The sequence below is a fragment of the Papio anubis genome, chromosome 1 (genome assembly GCF_008728515.1).
Source record: "Papio anubis isolate 15944 chromosome 1, Panubis1.0, whole genome shotgun sequence".
Lineage (NCBI taxonomy): Eukaryota > Metazoa > Chordata > Mammalia > Primates > Cercopithecidae > Papio > Papio anubis.
The window spans coordinates 187,258,540-187,278,438 of NC_044976.1; the positions used below are offsets into that span (position 1 = coordinate 187,258,540).

At 36.0% G+C, this 19,899-nt stretch overlaps 1 protein-coding gene and 1 long non-coding RNA gene across 13 annotated transcripts in view; one reads left to right on the forward strand and one right to left on the reverse strand.

Moving 5' to 3' along the window:
- Positions 1-19,899, reverse strand: part of RABGAP1L (RAB GTPase activating protein 1 like) — a 786,378-nt gene that overhangs the window by 349,665 nt on the left and 416,814 nt on the right. For all 12 annotated transcript variants that reach the window (XR_004181472.1, XR_004181455.1, XR_004181462.1 and 9 more), the window contains one exon: positions 5,622-5,735. Coding sequence is in view for 9 of the 12 variants with exons in the window: in XM_031661559.1 (XP_031517419.1) it covers positions 5,622-5,735 (114 nt within the window). In the remaining 3 variants the exon portion in view is untranslated. The remainder of the gene's footprint in view (positions 1-5,621; positions 5,736-19,899) is intronic.
- LOC103880125 overlaps positions 3,191-19,899 on the forward strand; it is a 31,655-nt gene continuing 14,946 nt past the window's right edge. Inside the window, exons 1-3 of the long non-coding RNA XR_001901576.3 lie at positions 3,191-3,276; positions 7,196-7,235; positions 18,649-18,722. This is a non-coding gene — a long non-coding RNA (uncharacterized LOC103880125). The remainder of the gene's footprint in view (positions 3,277-7,195; positions 7,236-18,648; positions 18,723-19,899) is intronic.

Here is a 19,899-nt window from a genome sequence, read left to right on the forward strand (position 1 = left end):
GTAACTGTGGGGATCAAATAACAATATGCAAAAAAAAAAATGCTTTCAAAACCACAGGGCTTTACAAATTTTTACTATTACTGTTATGATTATGTTGATCAACAGTAGGATGGTTCTCCAAGTCTTTCTTATAAGACCTGAAAGAATTCATTGTTCCCTAAGGAAGTTAATTTGCTTTGAGAATATGCTGCTGTTCCTAAGTGTCTGTTAAAACCACTTAATTCACTGCTCATTAGAATGTGCTGGCAAAGCAGGTGGTCCCAGGGGTTCAAAGGATTCTTTGGAAGCCCATATTTGGATCTGCATTAGAAGGTTGCCATAATTCAAAGCGGCTTACTAGGAAATCAAGGGAGAGATAGGAGACACACAGAGAATAGAAAAATCTGCTTGATTCTCCAAGGACTTCCTGATTCCTCAAAAGCACTGCTCCAAACTAAATCCTTTTGGATCCATCTGATCCAAGAGCACCTATCATCCCACAACAAAGGGCTCTTACTCTGGAGCCCATCCGATTCCAAAGACATGAGTGGAAGGAGCTCCACAGAAGTAGGAGGAGCACCCAGTCAGGGCTATGTAAAGAATAGGGGCTGGGCGGCTGGGTACAGTGGCTCACGCCTGTAATCCCAGCATATTGGGAGACCGTGGCGGGCGAATTGCTCGAGTTCAGGGATTCAAGAGCAGCCTGGTTGACATAGTGAAACCTGTCTCTACTAAAAAGGCCAAAATTAGCCCGGAGTGGTGGTGCGTGCCTGTAATCCCAGCTACTTGGAAGGCTGAGGTGGGAGGATTGCTTGAGCCTGGGAGGCTGAAGTTGCAATTAGCCAAGATGGCACCACTGCACTCCAGCCTGGGCAACAGAGCAAGACTCTGTCAAAAAAAAAAAGGAAGGAAGGAAGGAAGGAAGGCAGGCAGGCAGGCAGGCATAGTGGACTATAATTTGTTCAGTAAATGCTGACATTCAAACTAGGGCTCATTCAGACACACCAAGAAAGAGTAGAATTAAAAGTAGTCAAATGGCTAGAAAATTGTATTGAAAATAATATCAACTAAGTGAAAAATAATTCATCCTCATAATCACAAATATCCCCTATGTCTAGAAAACAATATAAATAATGTATGATTACATGTCATTTTAAGAGTCAGTAATTGTTTGCATTCTTCTTATGCAGCAGATAACTCATCATTAGTATCAAAACAATACTTTAAATGCTCTAGTTTTTATAATAAATCCAATCTTTTTTGATAAAAATATTTGGTAAAATAAGGGTTAAGTTTATTTTGTCCTCCTATAAACTATTATGCTATCAAATTATTAATCCAGATAAACAAAAGTATTGATCTCTCTATAATATATTCAATCTCTCCCATTAATAGCAGTATCCTCTTTTTTCAGAGAGCATTTACACCAAACAAAAAATTAGAAAAAGCAATATGCACAAATTAAATTGTACACCAAATATCACTTCCAATTATATTGTTGTGAATAATATTTTTGCTGATTACTATGACTAACTGGTCTTAGGTCTTACAAAGAGATATATCTCTAAAAGGAAACCACTAAATGTACTCCATTTGACGGGACAAACCAAACACTGTAACAGAAGGCCAGGTAAAATCTTCAGGTTTAAGGAGAAGACCCTTTTATATCTTTAGTATTGAGAGAGCTAATAACTGACACAGGATTTAACTGCTAAATTCTGCATTTATGTGTTATATGTCAGGAAAAAAAATTTAAACAACACTGAGAATCATAGAAAATTGGAACCGGAACAATCTTATCAGACACCACACCCTTACAAGTTTCCCTTATTCTTAGATCTACTGAGTGAAAGAATCAAAACCAGAACCAGATTTTCTGATGCCCAGTGCTTTAAACTGTACCAACCTGTCTCCCAGCTTACAGCAGATTTTTATATCACATGTTAAATAATAAAAATGCGAAATATATTTGGGGTGGTAATATATTCTTCCCTGTCTTATGGACATTCTTTTAAAATATATTATTGACCTAACCAATAGGAAAAACAGGGAGAGAAACAAGGAAGAACCAAATTTGCAGAAACTTTCATTTGTAGAAATCTATTAATTTGCAAACCTTTTCATCTGCAGAAACCTATGAATTCTACTAATACTTTCAGCTCAACTTCCCCCATATAAATTTATGACAACAGAAGAAGCTTTGAACCATTTCGATTTCCTCCTACTCTGAAAAAGATATTAAGAGGCAAAACTGGAATTGACAGGGCCATTAAAACATGACAGTGAATTTTTAACAGTCTTCACTCTAACATGGCAGTTCAAATCATTTCTCCTTTCACCAGAGCCACAGAAAACTTCTCAACTACAAAGTCAGATTGTTGTATCCTTGAAAACAGAGTTGATTTCTAAACTTACTGTCACTGAAATTCTCTTAATTTCTGCTCAATTTAAGAGCATAGTATATTATATCCCTAGTGTACGCTCTACTGATGAAGAATTATCAAAAATAAATGAGGTAATATATGTGAAAGTACTCTGCAAATGTAAAATTATTTTAACATATAGAAAACACTGTATTTTTTTTTTAAAGGCCTATGATTGTGTTGCTGATGTGAAGAAGACGCAGCTTTCTTAGTGGTTAATCATTAGATGCATTTCCTTTAAAATCAGGAGAAAGATAAGGTCTCTGCTATGATAGCTTTATTTGAACACTATACTAAAGGTGTGGTCAGTGCAATAAGACAAGAGACAAATAGAAATAGAATAAGGATTGGTAAAGGAAAAGTAAAACTGTCCTTATTTACATACAGCAAAGCAGCTGAGATAAAATCAAGGTGTTATTAATGTTTATTGAATTCTGCACGGGGTGTCCAGAATAGAAACTCAAAGGTGGATTGCTGAGTGTGAGGTTTAATGCTAGTTATTATTCTAGAACCAATGGTTCTGGAAACAATGTTGGAACAGTTAGACTACACAGTTAGGCTACCTTTAAGCCTTAGACTACCTTTAAATGGTGAGACTACCTTTAAGCCTTAAAGGTTATACGTAGGCAGCTTTTGGGAATATGGGATGGGGGTCATAAAATAAAAGACTGTGGTTCAAATTGGATACAAAAAACAAAGAAGAGTGGATGTGGAACCTTGAGAATAATGCTCCATTCTAAATTACTCATAAGTATGCTATGCTAAATTACTCATAGGTATGCTATCTTATTTGTGAGCTATCATCGAACTTAAGGTTTCCTGGCATGAGCACTGGATTACTAAATAATAGTAAATCAAGAGGGGAAGGAACCAGGTCAGTCACAAACCAAGTGGTCTACAGGGTAGGATGTATACATCTCTGCTCACATCCATTATCAAAGACTGTTGTGAAATTATTTTTATGTATATACAGCTCAGTACAGTATTAAAATCCTTAAAAATTTTATTACTTTTATTTAATACTATGTCTAATGTAATTTTGTTTTCTACACCTTCACAAAATTTAGTGTGATTTAAGCTACTTGTCGATAATAAAGTATCTCAGATCTACATTTTACAATATTCTTCATTCAGAAAGAGTTTTAAAATGGTTTAGTCATGTTGTAAAACACATACTGATAATCTAAAATGGCCACATGAGCTCTGCAAATGTACTGATGAATATTTTCGAATGAATTCAAGGTTGCATTATTGTTTGCAACACCAAAGCAAGGTGTATCAACTATTTAAAAGTGCCCATCATTCAACTTTTATTTTTGTGTTTAGAAATGTTTCAGATTATTTCCCCTCTAAATATTACATAACAAAGCAAACACTATTTTTACTACAATGGAGCAAAATTTTAAGTCAGAAGTTGCAAGCACATTAGAACCATCTGTTTTAGCTTTATGAAGAAAGCATCTAGTATCAATCACAGGAAAGCTGAGGGAAAAGTTATTGACTGGCTGAAAATATACTATATGCTGGGGAAAAAAATGTTCCATATGCCATAAAATAGACCCTCCTAAATAAACCTGGAAATGATATAAATTTTCCTAACCTCTTTACACAAGCCAGTAATCAGTTTGCAGAATTTCAAATTAGTAGAAAAAATTTTTAAACAATTACTTTTGTCCTTCACAGGCATATAATGAACATACAACTTTTTTTGTGGCATCCAATGGTCTTTGGTACTTTTCAAAGTAGATGCTACATCGCTTTCCAAAGATCAGTATACTCTCAGATTATAAGTTACATATTTCTAGCTCTGAATGACACATTCATATAAAAATAGATTTCTGATCAGCATATATTTATAAGCCTCCAAAATGGTTAGATCAAAAAGTATGAGAGAGAGAAAAAGCAAGGAAAAAAGAGACAGGAGTGGGACGAGGCCAAAACCACCAACATGCAAGGACTTTAACGAAAGCTGTGCCATTTGCAGAATTAAACATTAATCCTACTTGGTTAGAATATGTAGGCGAGTGCTTTTATAAGTGTTCTTTTTAAAAAACAATAAATATAAAATGAAATAGATTTGTGAATATACTTTTGACTACCTACTGGCTAATATTTTCTACTCATTACAAAGGCTAAATTGGATTATTCAGGAACTGATAACCTAACTTACAAACTAGCCATGATGTTTGCCTTTCTCTCCATACTATTACCAAATTTTTGTGCAGTTCATTATTCATTAATCATCTCTTTAGAATGGTAGATATGAACAATGTGAGTATACCCACCACACTTCATTTTGCATTTCTGATAAAATTAGTAACTTGATGGCTATTCTATACTGACAGAGACAGAATCTTCTGTATCCAAGCAGAGGACATTTACTGAAAATCAGGAAACAGTTTTTTCCAGGCCTACTAATAATGAGGGAGAAAAAAGATTTCAAAATGGGATATAAAAACCATACAAAAATATATGATGTGATAGAACTCAGAATACATCAACAACATCCAATAACTTGCCAGTATTCAACAATAAGCACACTGATTCTTACGCTTGCCTGTTGTCAGAAAAATGGAGACAACTGCTGCATGATCTTGTCAGAAAGACAGAGTCATCTTTTTTTTTTTTTTTTTTTTTGAGACGGAATCTCGCTCTGCCGCCCAGGCTGAAGTACAGTGGCCCCATCTCAGCTCACTGCAAGCTCCGCCTCCCGGGTTTACGCCATTCTCCTGCCTCAGCCTCCCGAGTAGCTGGGACTACAGGCGCCCGCCACCTCGCCCAGCTAGTTTTTTGTATTTTTAGTAGAGAGGAGGTTTCACCGTGTTAGCCAGGATGGTCTGGATCTCCTGACCTCGTGATCCGCCCGTCTCGGCCTCCCAAAGTGCTGGGATTACAGGCTTGAGCCACCGCGCCCGGCCTCATCTGGGACTCTTTTGAGCTTTTACAACATAGCCTGAGAGGACCTTTTGTTCCTTTCCTGTTAGCAGGAGAGCCAAACGGAGGCTATGCTGTACCTCCTCCCTCATAATGAGGCACGAAACATGCAACCAAAAAGTCACCTTCTGGGATCAGTACTGAGGATCTCATAGCGTGTGTGCAAAGCAGAAAACATGGCATAGTGCAAATAAGAAATGAAGACAGAGTAAAAAAATCCTTAAATGGGTTTCTAAAATACAGCTCTGTAAAATAATTTAGAAAAAGTGGGGTAGAGGGTCCTACCTTGCAGATCTTATAGAGCGATTCCTGACCATCTCCTCCAGTATCTTTAAAGTAATCATGTGCGGGAAATGTACGATGAATATCTCGAGTAATAACACTCTCCTGGGCTGAGTCCTAAAAAAGAAAAAAAACCAGACCTGGTTATTAAATTTTTTTTCCAGTTATGGTAAAAAACTCAAACAGCAAACAAGTAAACAACAGAAAAACATAAAAACTTTCCTTCTATCCCAGACCCATAGTCCTATACCCAAGATAAGTGCTACCAATAGCTCCTTTGTATCTTTTCACCCATCCGTCTACATATATTTGTGTGTGTATGTATGTTTATATGGGGAGAAGGGGCAGGGATGGCAGGAAGTTGTATACATACATCTCCATAGAAGCAAACTAGACTGTTTCTTTCACTTAATGGGATAACATAGAGTGTTCCTTATCAAGACATGTACATATAGTTTATTCTCTGTAGGAGCAGTTACTTTTTAAAAATAAGGTATATCTAGATACAGATATATCATAATTTACTTAACATTTTCCTATTAGTGACCATATTCTTTGCTTTATTTATATAACAAACAATATCATAAGGAATATTTTATACATATGTCTTATGCACATGTTCAGGAAAAATTCATTGAGGTTTAATTGCAAAGTCAAAAGTTACATGCATTTCCAATTTTGATGAACGTAATTTATAATTTTCATTTAAATTTCATTCCAATACATACTCCAAACACTAGTAGACTATGCCTAATACCACAGATTATCTAATTTTTAAATCTGATGATCTGATAAGTAAAAATTCAGACCATGGTCATTTAAAAAGTAAAAATACTATCAATCTTTCCTAGGTTAATGACCCAACAAACTGATTCCACAAAACAGGAAGCTACAGGCTACTATATTAAGATGATCTCTTTTTTTTTTTTTGAACTAGAGTCTCACACTGTTGCCCTGGCTGGAGTGCAATGGTACGATTTTGGCTCACTGCAACCTCTGCCTCCTGGGTTCAAGTGATTCTCCTGCCTCAGCTTCCCAAGTAACTGGGATTACAGGCGCCCACCACCATGCCCAGCTATTTTTTTTTTTTTTTTTTTTTTTTTGCATTTTTAGTAGAGATGGGGTTTCACCATGTTGGAACAGGCTGGTCTCGAGCTCCTGACCTCATGATTTGCCCACCTTGGCCTCCCAAAGTGCTGGGATTACAGGCGTGAAGGATGATATCTTCTTTAAAGATAAGCCTAGATATTTGTTGAAGACAAATTTAGAAACCAAAATCCCAAATTGAGTCAAATTCTAAGCCTTATAAAAATGATTAAACATTCTCTTGATTTTACTTTATTCCTGGAAATGTTTATCTTTTTAATGTCAAGAAAATAGTATGGGACTACTTTTAGCCACGCTGATGGTGAAAGTATTTTGTACAATTCACATCAGACTACTTATTGCAAATTAAAAGAATTGCTTAATGTCTTATTTCCATAAAGATTTGAAGAAATCTTCTCTTCAGTCTCAAGAAAAAAAAAAAGTTTAATATATGTTATTTTAATGAATGCCATTTCTTTTTCTCTTTATAGCTGTGAAATATACAAGAAGGGGTGGTTGATTAGCTCTAAGGTAAGCCATTACCTTTTCTTGCTGCCTTCATTTCAGTTGCTATTTCATGCTGGGTGGTAATTAGATCTCATATACAGAAAGAGAGGAAGCAAACCAAAAACTTCCAAATTTGCTAGCAAACAAATTTGCTTACAGATCGATCCAGAGGAAATTCTAATGGCTTACAAGAATGAAATGCTAAACGTGAATTAAAATAGAGCCTTAAAAAATCACCATAACTTAAGCAAAAGGATACAGAGAAAATTTACATTTGCCAAGGTAAATGTAGTTTCTAATGATAAAGAAAACTGCAGGGAGGGGTGAGGGTATAGAAAAAGGTAAATATAAAGGTATTGTATAAAGGGATATATTATGAAACATTTGTTTTATCTTGTCTAGAGTCTTGAGTACAAAAATCTGGTAACCAGGCAGACCAAAGTTTTCACTGCCAGGTTTTATCCAACAGAAGAGCCCTCTTTCCATAAGTTAATAGTTTCCACTTATAAACTACCTGAAAGATGAGGGATGAAAATGTTACTACTGCCATTGCTGAACTATTTCAGTGTACTGGGAACCATATGTGCCCAGTGGCCCGCAGGATAACTCTTTTGTACTTTTCAGGACATTAAGAGAGATAAATCATTGGACTGTATTCCCTAGAAACTGATTATGCATTTAGCATTATGCTATGTTTAAATGGCTCCGACAGTCTGATTCAGGGAAAGAAAAATTGGTAGGAAAAAAAAAATCTAGAGGGTAAATTTGCATAATACTGAGAATTTTTTTTCTATGCACACTTGACCTTCCATATTTAAGAAATAAAGGACAAAATCAAATGAAAATAAAATCACCTTGTCCTTACTTAATAAAATTTCCCGGCCAGGTACGGTGGCTCACGCCTATAATCCCAGCACTTTGGTAGGCTGAGGCAGGCGGATTGCCTGAGCTCAGGACTTCGAGACCAGCTTGGCAACATGGTGAAACTCAGTCTCTACTAAAAAATACAAAAAATTATCCCAGCATGGCAGCACATGCCTGTAATCCCAGCTACTCAGGAGGCTGAGGCAGGAGAATCACTTGAACCTGGGAGGTGGAGGTTGCAGTGAGCCGAGATCGGATTACACGCCACTGGGTGACAGAGTGAGACTCTATCTCAAAAAAAATAATAATAATTAAAATAAAATTTCCCTTCCTAGGATTACTTTTAAATGTTTAATACATATGTGTTCCTAGAGTTTTCTTTCTATATAGTGCTCTCATTTGGCTAAGGGAATAATTTCTAGAACTTCACTTTATAGACTAAATAAGGTATGTTGCTACATTATTCACTGATCCATCTCATATAAGTGAAGGTCAGTAGATTATAACAGAGTCTCATAAACAGCCTAATAGGAATGAAATTGTGCACTGAACTTGTGAAAATCAAAAGAAAATAATTATGTTTTTGAAGCAAAAGCTAATGTCAACCCACCTTCCAATTACCCATAGCAGTTGAGAGTAGGAACAGTTTATATTTCAGGAATGCACATTTAATCATCCAAATTCACTCACTCACTCATTCAACAAATATTTGAGTCAAGAAAGTTACAAAACCTAACATTCTTCAAAAGGAAAACAAAACAATTTTTCTCTTCAATATTAATTCCTTTCTTTTTAGACTTATTCTGATTGTAATGGTCAATTTTTACAAGAAATATAATGAAGAAAGAGGAAGGACAAAAAGAGGCTCAATAATTCATCATCTAAATATCTGGAGCTAAGGGCTTTCTTGTGACATTTTATTTTTATATGGCTAAAAACATTTTATAGCACAACCAAAACTGATATAAATTCATTTTCTGAGAAGATTCCCATATATGCAGGGGCTCCCTAAGTCCCGCCAGTTTTCTCCAGAATGAGAAGAGGGAACAAGTCATTCCTTTAGGGGCAGCCACTTCACCAATATCTGGATGCATAAATTGCTCCAGAACTTACTTCTCAGCAGGTGTATCTCCCATTTTGCACCTCAAATACAATATTTTAATGGCCATGAAGCCAGATAAACTCATTGATTCTATTTCCACTTTCCTCATTTAATTCCTATAGGATCTCAGACAAGTTACTTAATCTTGCTAAACTTCAGTTTCCTCATCTGTAAAATGGGATGATAATATCAAATGCATAATGTTATTTAAAACAACATTATTTAGAATGTATGTGAAGTACTTAGCATATTGCCTAGTATAAACTGAGTACTTGTTAAATAAATAAAATTATTAATTAACAAGAAATATTTTTCCCATTTCCATAAGAATCATTATTCAACTGTTTAAAATTTTTGGTGAATATACATTTTAGACATCCTTCTGTATTTGTATACCTAAATAAACAACTCTTTTCTGTTACATTATGATTATGAAACCAATTCCTTTAGAGATTTACAACACAATGGATTCATGCACACACACTCAGTTTAATTTCCAATCATGTATTTTATGTGTCCTAAATTACCCTTTTTTCTATGAATCTATTCATAAAAGCAACAGTGAACAACTATTCAGATAAAGTACTGCTTTTATCAACTAATACACACTCTGGCCCCAGCTTTGCATATAACCCACACAATAAAGATGTACACAAATATGTCCAGAAGGATAGGAAGGATAGGGTACAGTAGAACCTAAATTTGCCAGAGCAATCACCATTTCCACCATTACTTTAGAATTTAGCTTCTAAAGATAAAAAAAAGTTGAAGTCATGTATGGAAAGGACAAAAACCACTATCACAACTATATACCTCCCTTCTGGACCATCACCACCAAGAATGTAACTCATATGCAAAGTCCTTGAGAGCATCCTTTCTCCTGCCTTAGTCAGGATGGTCCATAAACAAAAGCTGACTCAGATCACAAAGTAGAAAGATATTTGTAATAAAGTCTGAAAAATTGAGTTTTATCTCCCATACCCTACGCCCTTGACATTATCATCACAGAGAAACTAAATCTGCCTTTCAAGGATTCTCTTTAATTTCCAAACCATTAGGTAGTAAGAATAAACTTATTCTCAAAAAAAGACATTGATCTCTACTGGATAAAATCATAGTCCAGCAGAGAATACAATTCAGCTTGCTGAAGATCAGCCTAAAACCAACTCTATGAGATGTAAGCAGCTTGCTTAACTTTTGATCAATTTAAAGTAGGTTCAATTTAGTGCCTGTTATCAAGAGTATTACATGAACTGTTCTCCCAGTATAACTTATATACACTGACATATTTGCAATTCTCTTAACTCTTATTCAAAGAGAATCATCACTTACTTGCTCATTGTGAGAAAGAAATGAATGCAGCATTGAAGTGTCAACAAGCATTAGGAGGACAGCTTTGTATGACCACAGCCTATTATTTTTTATGAACCAATTTCTGGGCTGTCAACAACTAGAAAGGCATTTTAGTGAGGAAGACTGTTTTCAAACGTAACCTTAGCAGCAGCAGAGTGTAAAAGTAATATTCTGTCAAATGAACACTTTGTACCTTGATTTGCCATTATTTTAAAAATTGTGACGGCATCTTTTTTATTAATCCCTATTGTCAAATCCAAAGTGTAAACTGTATTTTCACTTTACATCTACCATAAAATCATTTCAACTTTATAAGTATTATACCATACCAATCTGTGAGTGCCATTAAACATGACAATATAGACTGTCCCTAGCACAATCAGTAGGCAGATAAATAATTCAAAGCGGAAAAACTCTTTGACCTCAGACTTTGCCTTCTATTCTTACTCCACAGGGAGCCTCCTTTAGTTCTATGTTGGATGGTAAAACATCACAAACTGGTCTGCTAACATGTTCCTGAAAGCAGATGGGTTTGCAGTGGTCGGTCTGATTTATTCATCTTGATGTTTGCCAAAAATCCAAAGAGGCAGAGATGAAAAGAGAAAATATAAAAGTGTATTCTAGTTTCAAACATGCTACTAAAATCATGAACTGAAACAACAACACAAAAGGGCTGGGTCATTGCCAGCCTTTGTTCCTTGAATATGGGGTGGGGGAAGTCTTAAGTGTGGTAATACAGAAGAAAAGGAAAAAAACCTCAATAAAATCACATTGTGAACGCACTGCTTCCCAGTCACTGCACAGAAACGCTGCCAAACACTTCAGAATCAAAGCCTGACACAAAGGCCAAAAATATAAGCCATATTCTAGCTTCAAGTTGAAATAAACCTCTCCAGGAAAAGAAGCTACAATGAGAACTAAAGGGAGGTGGGTAGAGAGGAGAGGAGGAAGCGTATTTCAAGAGCAGTCAATATTCATGATGTGTACTTTGTTCTAGAAGGAAGTGCTAGGATTCCAGGGGAAAATATTTGAATACAACAAAGCATTCTTTCAAGACTCTAAGACTAGGAAGAACTGAGGCCCATGGGCATAGCCTGAATTTCCCATAGATCTTAAGTAATCTAGGTCAGAGTTCCAGATTACTTTCTGACAAAAATGTGGGGTTACTTTTAGACTCCAGATACACCTACCCAATACTCCTGTGGTCATATTTGGATATGCCTTCGTTCTCAGGGTTGCTGACTGCTCATTGTTCCAACTGGGGAACTTGACATTCTTGGAATTCATATCAACAGGCAATAATGAAACCTGCAACTCCTTTTAGGATAAAGCACAATAGCTGAACTCCAGGCTGTTATTTTCCAAAGTTATAAATATTTCTCATTTTGCATTATCTTTAAAATTGTGATTTTTGATTTTTATCAAAACAGCTCTTTGAACTCTTTTGAAATACATGCAAATTTTAAGAGCGAGCTCCATATTCATTATCCACTATATAAAAATCATATTCTTTTACTTCTCTGAAAAACTTTTAAGGAATGCCTCGATAAAACTAGGGTTTGATGAACATACCTATTTTAACCTAATTATTACAGTTTATAATTTTATAACTTTGACCATGTGTGCACCCATATATGGTCAAAGTTAATAATTGTTTTTATAAGCTGAATAATTTTTAGTAATTTTAGAAAACATTCTACCACTTCCAGCTGGGCGCGGTGGCTCACGCATGCAATCCCAGCACTTTGGGAGGCCAACGTGGGCGGATCACGAGGTCAGGAAATCGAGACCATCCTGGCTAACATGGTGAATCCCCGTCTCTACTAAAAATACAAAATAATAATAATAATAATTAGCCGGGCGTGGTGGCAGGCTACTGTAGTCCCAGCTACTCGGGAGGCTGAGGCAGGAGAATGGCGTGAACCTGGGAGGCAGAGCTTGCAGTGAGCCAAGATCACACCACTGTACTCCAGCCTGGGCAAGAGAGCAAGACTCTGTATCCAAAAAAAAAAAAAAATTCTACCACTTCCTCAATCACTTTAGATGCTTCTCTTTGAAATTCTTCAAGCTGAATTACATTTTCTTAAATTGAATAATACAAAAAGCGACTGTAAGGCCACGTGCATTGGCTCAGGGCTGTAATCCCAGCACTTTGGTAGGCTGAGATGGGTGGATAACTTGAGCCCAGGAGGCTGAGGTTCCAGTGATCTGAGATCATGCCACTGCACTCCAGCCTGGCCAACAGAGCAAGGCCCAGTCTCAAAACAAACACACGCGCACACACACACACACACACACCCCTCACCCCACAAAAAGTGAACGTATATAAAAATTCAGCTTTCTGTTTCCTGAATAGTACAAACTCATTCATGTATTCAACAAATACTTTTCTTAGCACTTACTAAGAATCAGACACTTTTCTAGATGTAGAAGATGTAATCGTTAGCAAGAATAAGTCTCTGACCCTATGGAGCCTATAATCTGGTAGTAGGGAAGAAAGACATGAAGCATATAATGTTGATTGGTTAGTAAAAAGTAATATAAAAATAAAGCAAGATAGGCTGGGCATGGTGGCTCATGCCTGTAATCTGAGCACTTTGGGAGGCCGAGGTGGGTAGATAACAAGATCAGGAGCTGAAGACCAGCCTGGCCAAGATGGTGAAATCCTGTCTCTACTAAAAAAACCACAAAAATTAGCCAGGTGTGGTGGGAGGCTCCTGTAATCCCAACTACTCAGGAGGCTGAGGCAGGAGAATTGCTTACACTCAGCGGGGTGGAGGTAGTAGTGAGCCAAGACTGTACCAGTGCACTTAAGCCTGGGTGACAGAGTAAGACTCCGTCTCAAAAAAAAAAAAAAAAAAAAAAAAAAGGCAAGATAAAGAGATAGTGAAGAAAGGGCTGTAGGGTGGTTTTGCCTCTCTGAGTGAGATTATTTAGAGAAAGAATATTACAGTCAGAAGGGAAAGCAATGTGCAAGGCCTTGAAGTGGGAATGGAATGGCAAAATACTTCTCTTGACATTTTCCAGCATTTTTCTGACCTGTATGTTTCCAGTGTCTTCAATGAATTGTCAAAAATGATTCCAATATTTTTCTGGATTAACTTACCTCAGAAATTTATAAGTATAATTCACATCATTTTTACAGGATCATTTAATTCATATATTTGAATAACATACTCCTATTTGTACGTCTATATGAAAACTTACCACTGAATATTTATTTAACATTTGTTATGTGCAAGACATTGTGATAGGATTTAGGGGCTCAAAAAAACACAGGGCATAGTCCATTATTTCCTTAAACTGCAAAAGGTTTATGATCAACTTGTAAAGACAAGATATAGGTATAAATATTGATGGAAAGAAATATATGCTAACAGCCAAAAAAATTATACGGTCAATGTTAGCTATGGGATATCTGTGAAGAATGTCTGCAAAAGTGGTCAAGTGGTGAAAGTGGCCTTCCACAGGAGATGGGGCCCGGGCTGGGCTCAACAAAGCCTACAGATCATGAATGAATATATTAACAGCAAATGTGTGAACAAACCCTCCAAAGCAGGAAAGCACTTGGCATGCCCAATAGATGTGACTCTAACTGACTGCAGAAGGGAATTCATAAAAGGACAAGTTGAGAGAGATCCAGAATATAGAAAGGTGATCTTCAATGAAAACACTTTAACTTAATCCTGTGGACAATATGGAGCCATTTCATCTGTCATAGTCTGTGTAGTCTCAGTTTTGTAAGCCATTGGTTCCAGTTTGGTTTCACCTGCTTTTACTATCTGAATGACATGGTGTGTAGTGAAAAATTAACCTTACTCAAAGAGAAGTTTGGCCTTTGCCATTGGTTAGTAATAGGTGACGTCTAGTCCATGGACTATCATGCCTGATCGGGGCGGTCTTTGCCTGCATGGGGGCCTTGGCCACTGAATAGTCTAACAATGTTATTTATGACTAAGGTTTCGGACCATGCCATTCAAGTTTTACCTACAGAGAGGCTGGAGGATAAAGGTCAGCCACATAGGTAATATGTGATTGAGCCTCAATAAAAACTCTGGGCAACAAGGCTTGGGTGAGCTTCCCTAGCTGGCAATACTCCAGGTGTATTATCAAACACTGATGCCAGAAAAGTAACATCCATTACTCATGGGGAGAGGACAAAGGAAGCTCTGTATTTGGTACTTCTCCTGGACTCAGCCCTTTGTGTTTCTTCCCTTGGCTGGCTTTAATCTCTATTCTGTAGTTGTAACACACTGTAACTATGAGTATAACAGCTTTCTGTCAGCTTCCATGAGCACATCTAATGAATTATGAACTTAAGGGTGGTTTTGATAACTCCCTGAATTTACAACTGGTGTCAGAAGTGAGGGCAGTGTGAATTGTGTTCTCCCTAACTTTCAGTTAGTTAGACTCTCACAAATTGGCCATCAACAAATTTGAATCTCACTATGGTATTCTCACCAGTAAATTTTCTCTATTTAGATATATATGTATCATTGTTTGCCTTTTCCTCTGTCATTAACAAAATATTATTCATAATAAAATAGTTCCTCAAGACCGTGTTAATTTTGAAAACTTTTTAAAAATAACCTTTAATTTAGAACTTCCAAAGCTAAATATATTAGAACCACTGTTGACCATTTTACCACTTGTTCACTGAGGCTGTGAAAAATCTGTATCTAATCAGTGAAAGGAAGAATACTAAGTGAAAAGTTGATCACATAACTATTACAATGATCTTGGAATTCCTTTTCATAAAGTATCACCTGAAACTTCAAAGAAGAGTGAGTGCATTCCAGTCTCTTATCCATTTCAAAAAAATTGAATAATAACTACATACCTACCAAAATTTCGGCAATGTATATATTTTTAAAATCCTTCAGGATCAACAGTTATTCTATTTTGGGATACAGATTTTGAAAAAGACAATTAATTTTTATACCAGTTCAGGTTATATAATTGCCATTTTGTTCCTTTTTATAACAGCACGTTTCTATTAACATAAGGCTTTAGTCACCTAAAAGTAGAAGATGCATGGATCACAACAACATCAATACAAAAGAACAGGAATGCCTAAGAACAGAAGGATTTGTTCCCGAGAGACTATAATAGTTCTAGTTCTCATTTATAAAGGTCACTTCAGTAAATTAAATATCCTCATTCCATCTAGTAACTGTATGATGGGGCATTTTTTGTCTTACAAAGCCTGGTTAATATTACAACTTTCTTTTCTGATACTCTACTTTCTTCATTTTTCTCTATTTGAGAGGGTCAGTTGCTGTTTCTGCTACAGATTTGGTGATTATACTTCCTTCAGAAGTAGGCAAAATATTTTGGAGATAGGGCAAAGTTGAAACTTGATTAATCCCTTTTAGAATAAAGCCAAATCATAAGTAGCAGTCTAGAGATTTTTCTTCTACATTTTTTCTCTATATATCGATTCCGAAATGAGGATTACCAATCTAAGAATTAAAAGACTCAGGTAAATGTACGTCCTAGCTCCTGGACACAGTATATTCCTTTTTAGTTTCTTTGCTGGCTCCTTCTCTGCTTACTTCCTGTCTTCTGCTTTGCTTACTCTCCACACTTTCAAGGGAAGTCTTACCCATTTCTGTGACTTCAACTATCATTTATTTTCTCTCTCCTGGATCTTTATTAAAGTAGGGGTCATATCTTATGGATTATTAGAATCACCTGAGATGCTTTTTCAGAACATAGTACCTCCAGGCAGTTTGTATTTTTAACAAGCATCTATGTAGCCACCAGCAAAAGGCCACAAACTGTTACTTGAGAACTACTGGTCTAACAGAACTTCATTCCACATTTAAAACTGAAGTATAAAACTCAATTCAGAATTATCCACATAGTCAAGTATCCTTTTTATTCTCAACTGCAATAGAGTGAACTTCCACTCCCATCTCTGAGCTGACATACAAAGAATTATTGTGGAAGTCTTCTCTCCTTTTTCCTCACTTAATCAATTGGTCCTCTGGGCTTTCACTCTGCTATTTTAATTAACTAGTGTCCATGTATGAATACCCCCACTTGATTGCCACCTCTAGGTCGACCATGATCAATTCTTATTTGTTTCCCTGGTGCCTGAGACTTTAGTAGGCACTAGGCAAATGAGTACTGAATAAATCAGAATTAGGGAAGCAGGTGGGGTAACCGTCTATTCCTCAAGATGGAAACAGGCTCAAGTTTTTAAATTTTTGCTTTGAAATTTAAGTTCTCTCCCAACATCATTTTGTCAACAGGAGTAGCAAAAGGTAATAATTTGTGCCATAACCAAAGAAAATGACAAGGATTCATAGACTTCCAAACCAAAATTTCACAGCAAAATGCATACCAAAATGTCATTTCTAATATCAAAGATAATATACAAAAATAATTTTACATATTATATAAACTATGGACAAAACAAAATGGATCTCTATCTTAAAATAGAAATGTAAAATCCTACTATTATTTGATTCATCCAAAATAATTTTTAAAAAACTGTTTGAGGTTTGCTCATTGAGTTTTACTTCATTTTATATGAAAAGAAGGAAAAAAGATAAAGATACATTCAATCCCTGCATTCTTTTAAAATCGGTCTTATTAAAATGACAGATGAATTACATAATGTGTATGAAACACTGTTAGAAGCAAATTATAATAGATTTTTTTCTTAAATCTCAGGTATCTGTCTTAGTTTACATGTTAACTTTTTCACAGAATAAATAGCTTGAAGCAGTAGATTGATATCAAGGTTAGGTAAGGATCAGAAAATTCCCATTCAGTGTACCTCTGGATTATAGTGCGTAATAGGCTCAGGTTCTTTGCTGTTCTTAATACCATATGAGACAGAAACAGTTTATGGTAAAGGTCCTTCTCGCTTTTAAAATTCCCTCTACCACTTTAATCAATATACATATTTGCTTTTGATCTGTATGCCATGAGGAATAACGATTTTTATGTAACTTTTTCCTAAGTGACTCTCATGCAGCTAAGAGAACATTTTTAAAGTCTGAATTTGTAATAAAAAGAAAGAAAATCCAACTGCTGTTAAAATTAAGAAACTGTAAAAGTAACTTCACTTATTCCTTAAGTATTAAGTTGCCATTTGTGGAAGGTATTTTGACTTGATTCAGTGGCTATAGGGCTAAAAGAAGGTTTCTTTCCAGGAATTTGTCTGGCCTTGCCTTTTTATTTAGACCCAGTTCTACAAATAAAAACTCTTTCATTTTTCCAAAGTTTTAAATGGTTGCTAACAAATTACATATACAAGACTGTTCTTACTTTGCATAGTGATTAGTTATAAGTGTTAAGGTAATTAGGCATAAATGTTAAGTAGTTCACAATAAGAAAATATTATTAGTGTTAAGGTAATTCAGTATGAGTGTTAACGTTAAGTAGTTCACAATATGAAAATATTATGAAAAATAGATATTATTCAATATATTGTCTAAGCAGACAAACCAACCATTGTTTGGGCCAGCTAGACCTTGTGTGCTTTTTGGCACTACCATCTATTAATAGGTCAGGATATTATCACTTTATGCCTCAACTATTTCAAATAATCAATTCCCTAAACTTTCTGCCCTTCGATCAGTCTACACAGTACCTTTAAATTAATCTACCTGAGGCACTATTTTGTTCCCATATACCATTCAAATCCATCTATAATATTGACCCGTTACCCTCAAATAGAAAAAAAAGAATTATTCCATTCTATCTGAATCACATTCCATTCTGCAAAGTTGTGCTTTTCTTTAAGCTTCAAGGCTTTTGTGTAATTTCCTCTGCCTGAATGATCCTACATCCCACATGTTCCCCTACTGAAATCCTGCTCATCTATATAGGCTCGTCAGATTCCTTCCATAGTGCTTTCATAATGATTCCAGGTAAAAACACCTTTTTCCCTTATGTTACTACAATACCAAGTTGTATACACTTATATAACATGTACTCACATATTGCCTTGGGCTAAGACATATCTTACTTCCACTAACTGAAAGATAAGCTCCTGGCCACTATAGGCAGCACCTTATAGTAACACATCTAGTACCCTAAATGTAGTAGGGGCTGAACAAATATTTGTTGAATAATTATTATTATAAATGATCCATATGATAGAAAGAAGAAAATGGTGAACCAAGGCAGAAAGGCAGAGGATGAAGAAAAAGGTTATATCACTGCTTAAGTGGAAGGTGAGTCATGCCTCACACTGAGGCACATATGAAAGCTAGGATGGGGCAAATTTTTCTTTGTTGGGCACTCACATCTGCCCTGTGAAATGCTTTGAGCTGTCTACCTAGGAAGAGAGTTTATAAAATGCATTATAAGGCAGAATGTTATCCAATGGAACTACTGCCATAATCAATGCCATGATTCACGACATTTTTACCCACGTGAAACAAATGACCTCATTGTTCAAAATCACACCTTCCTAAGGGTTGCTTGAAGGTAACTCTGGAGCAAGTCATCACATTGTAGTTCTCAATACTATCTTCCTGATGTGTAGGAAAGAAGAACCAAAGAAGTTTTTGCATAGGTTTATAAAACACACATTTTGCTTAAATCTTTATTCAACTCAGCCTCAGCTAAAATGCTTTATGAAGAGGATGTTATGCTCCAATTATCCAAGTAGCCACTAGAAATAGCTCTCTTCCAAGTTAGTATTTCCTGCTAATCATGGCTGTGATATTATATTCAAGATCATAATGTAAGTGATACAGCCCTGAAATAAAACTGGAGTAGTCTAAACCAGATAATTTTTCACAAATGCAGCAAATATGAGAGCCACAGAGAGCACAAAGGAGTGGTGGCTGATTTTGAGTCTTTAGACAACAAAGATGCAGCACTGTGATCCTGAGTATCAGCCCAGAGGACACCTCTGCTTTTGCCACCAAAGGAATGTCTGTAACCCAACAGTTAGGGAGAGATGGAGATGAGATTGGGCTAAGTGGGGCAAAAGTGATCTGGCCCTACCCTCTGAGAGCAGGTATTGCACCACCACAGGACCACTGCCCATAGAGAATGAAGGAAACTTTGGCAAAGTGATGGGGGGAAAAGATGACATAAGTTGGGGGCACAATATTTCATAAAAAGAATTCTTAACTTGTTAGCTCTTTGTTTGTATTTTACTAAAGGATTTCAGTAGGGCAACTACAAGAATTAATGCCCCTATGAAGAAAATTTAGGGGTGGCAGTTAAAATATAAAATGCCCAGTTAAAACACATGGAATTTAATACTGCATTGAACATACTGATATTAAAAATTAGTCGTTAATTATCTGAAACCAAAATGTAAGTGGGTGTTCTGTATTTTTATTTGCTACATACGGCAGTCCTACCCAGACTACTAATATCATAGTGTTTGGAAAA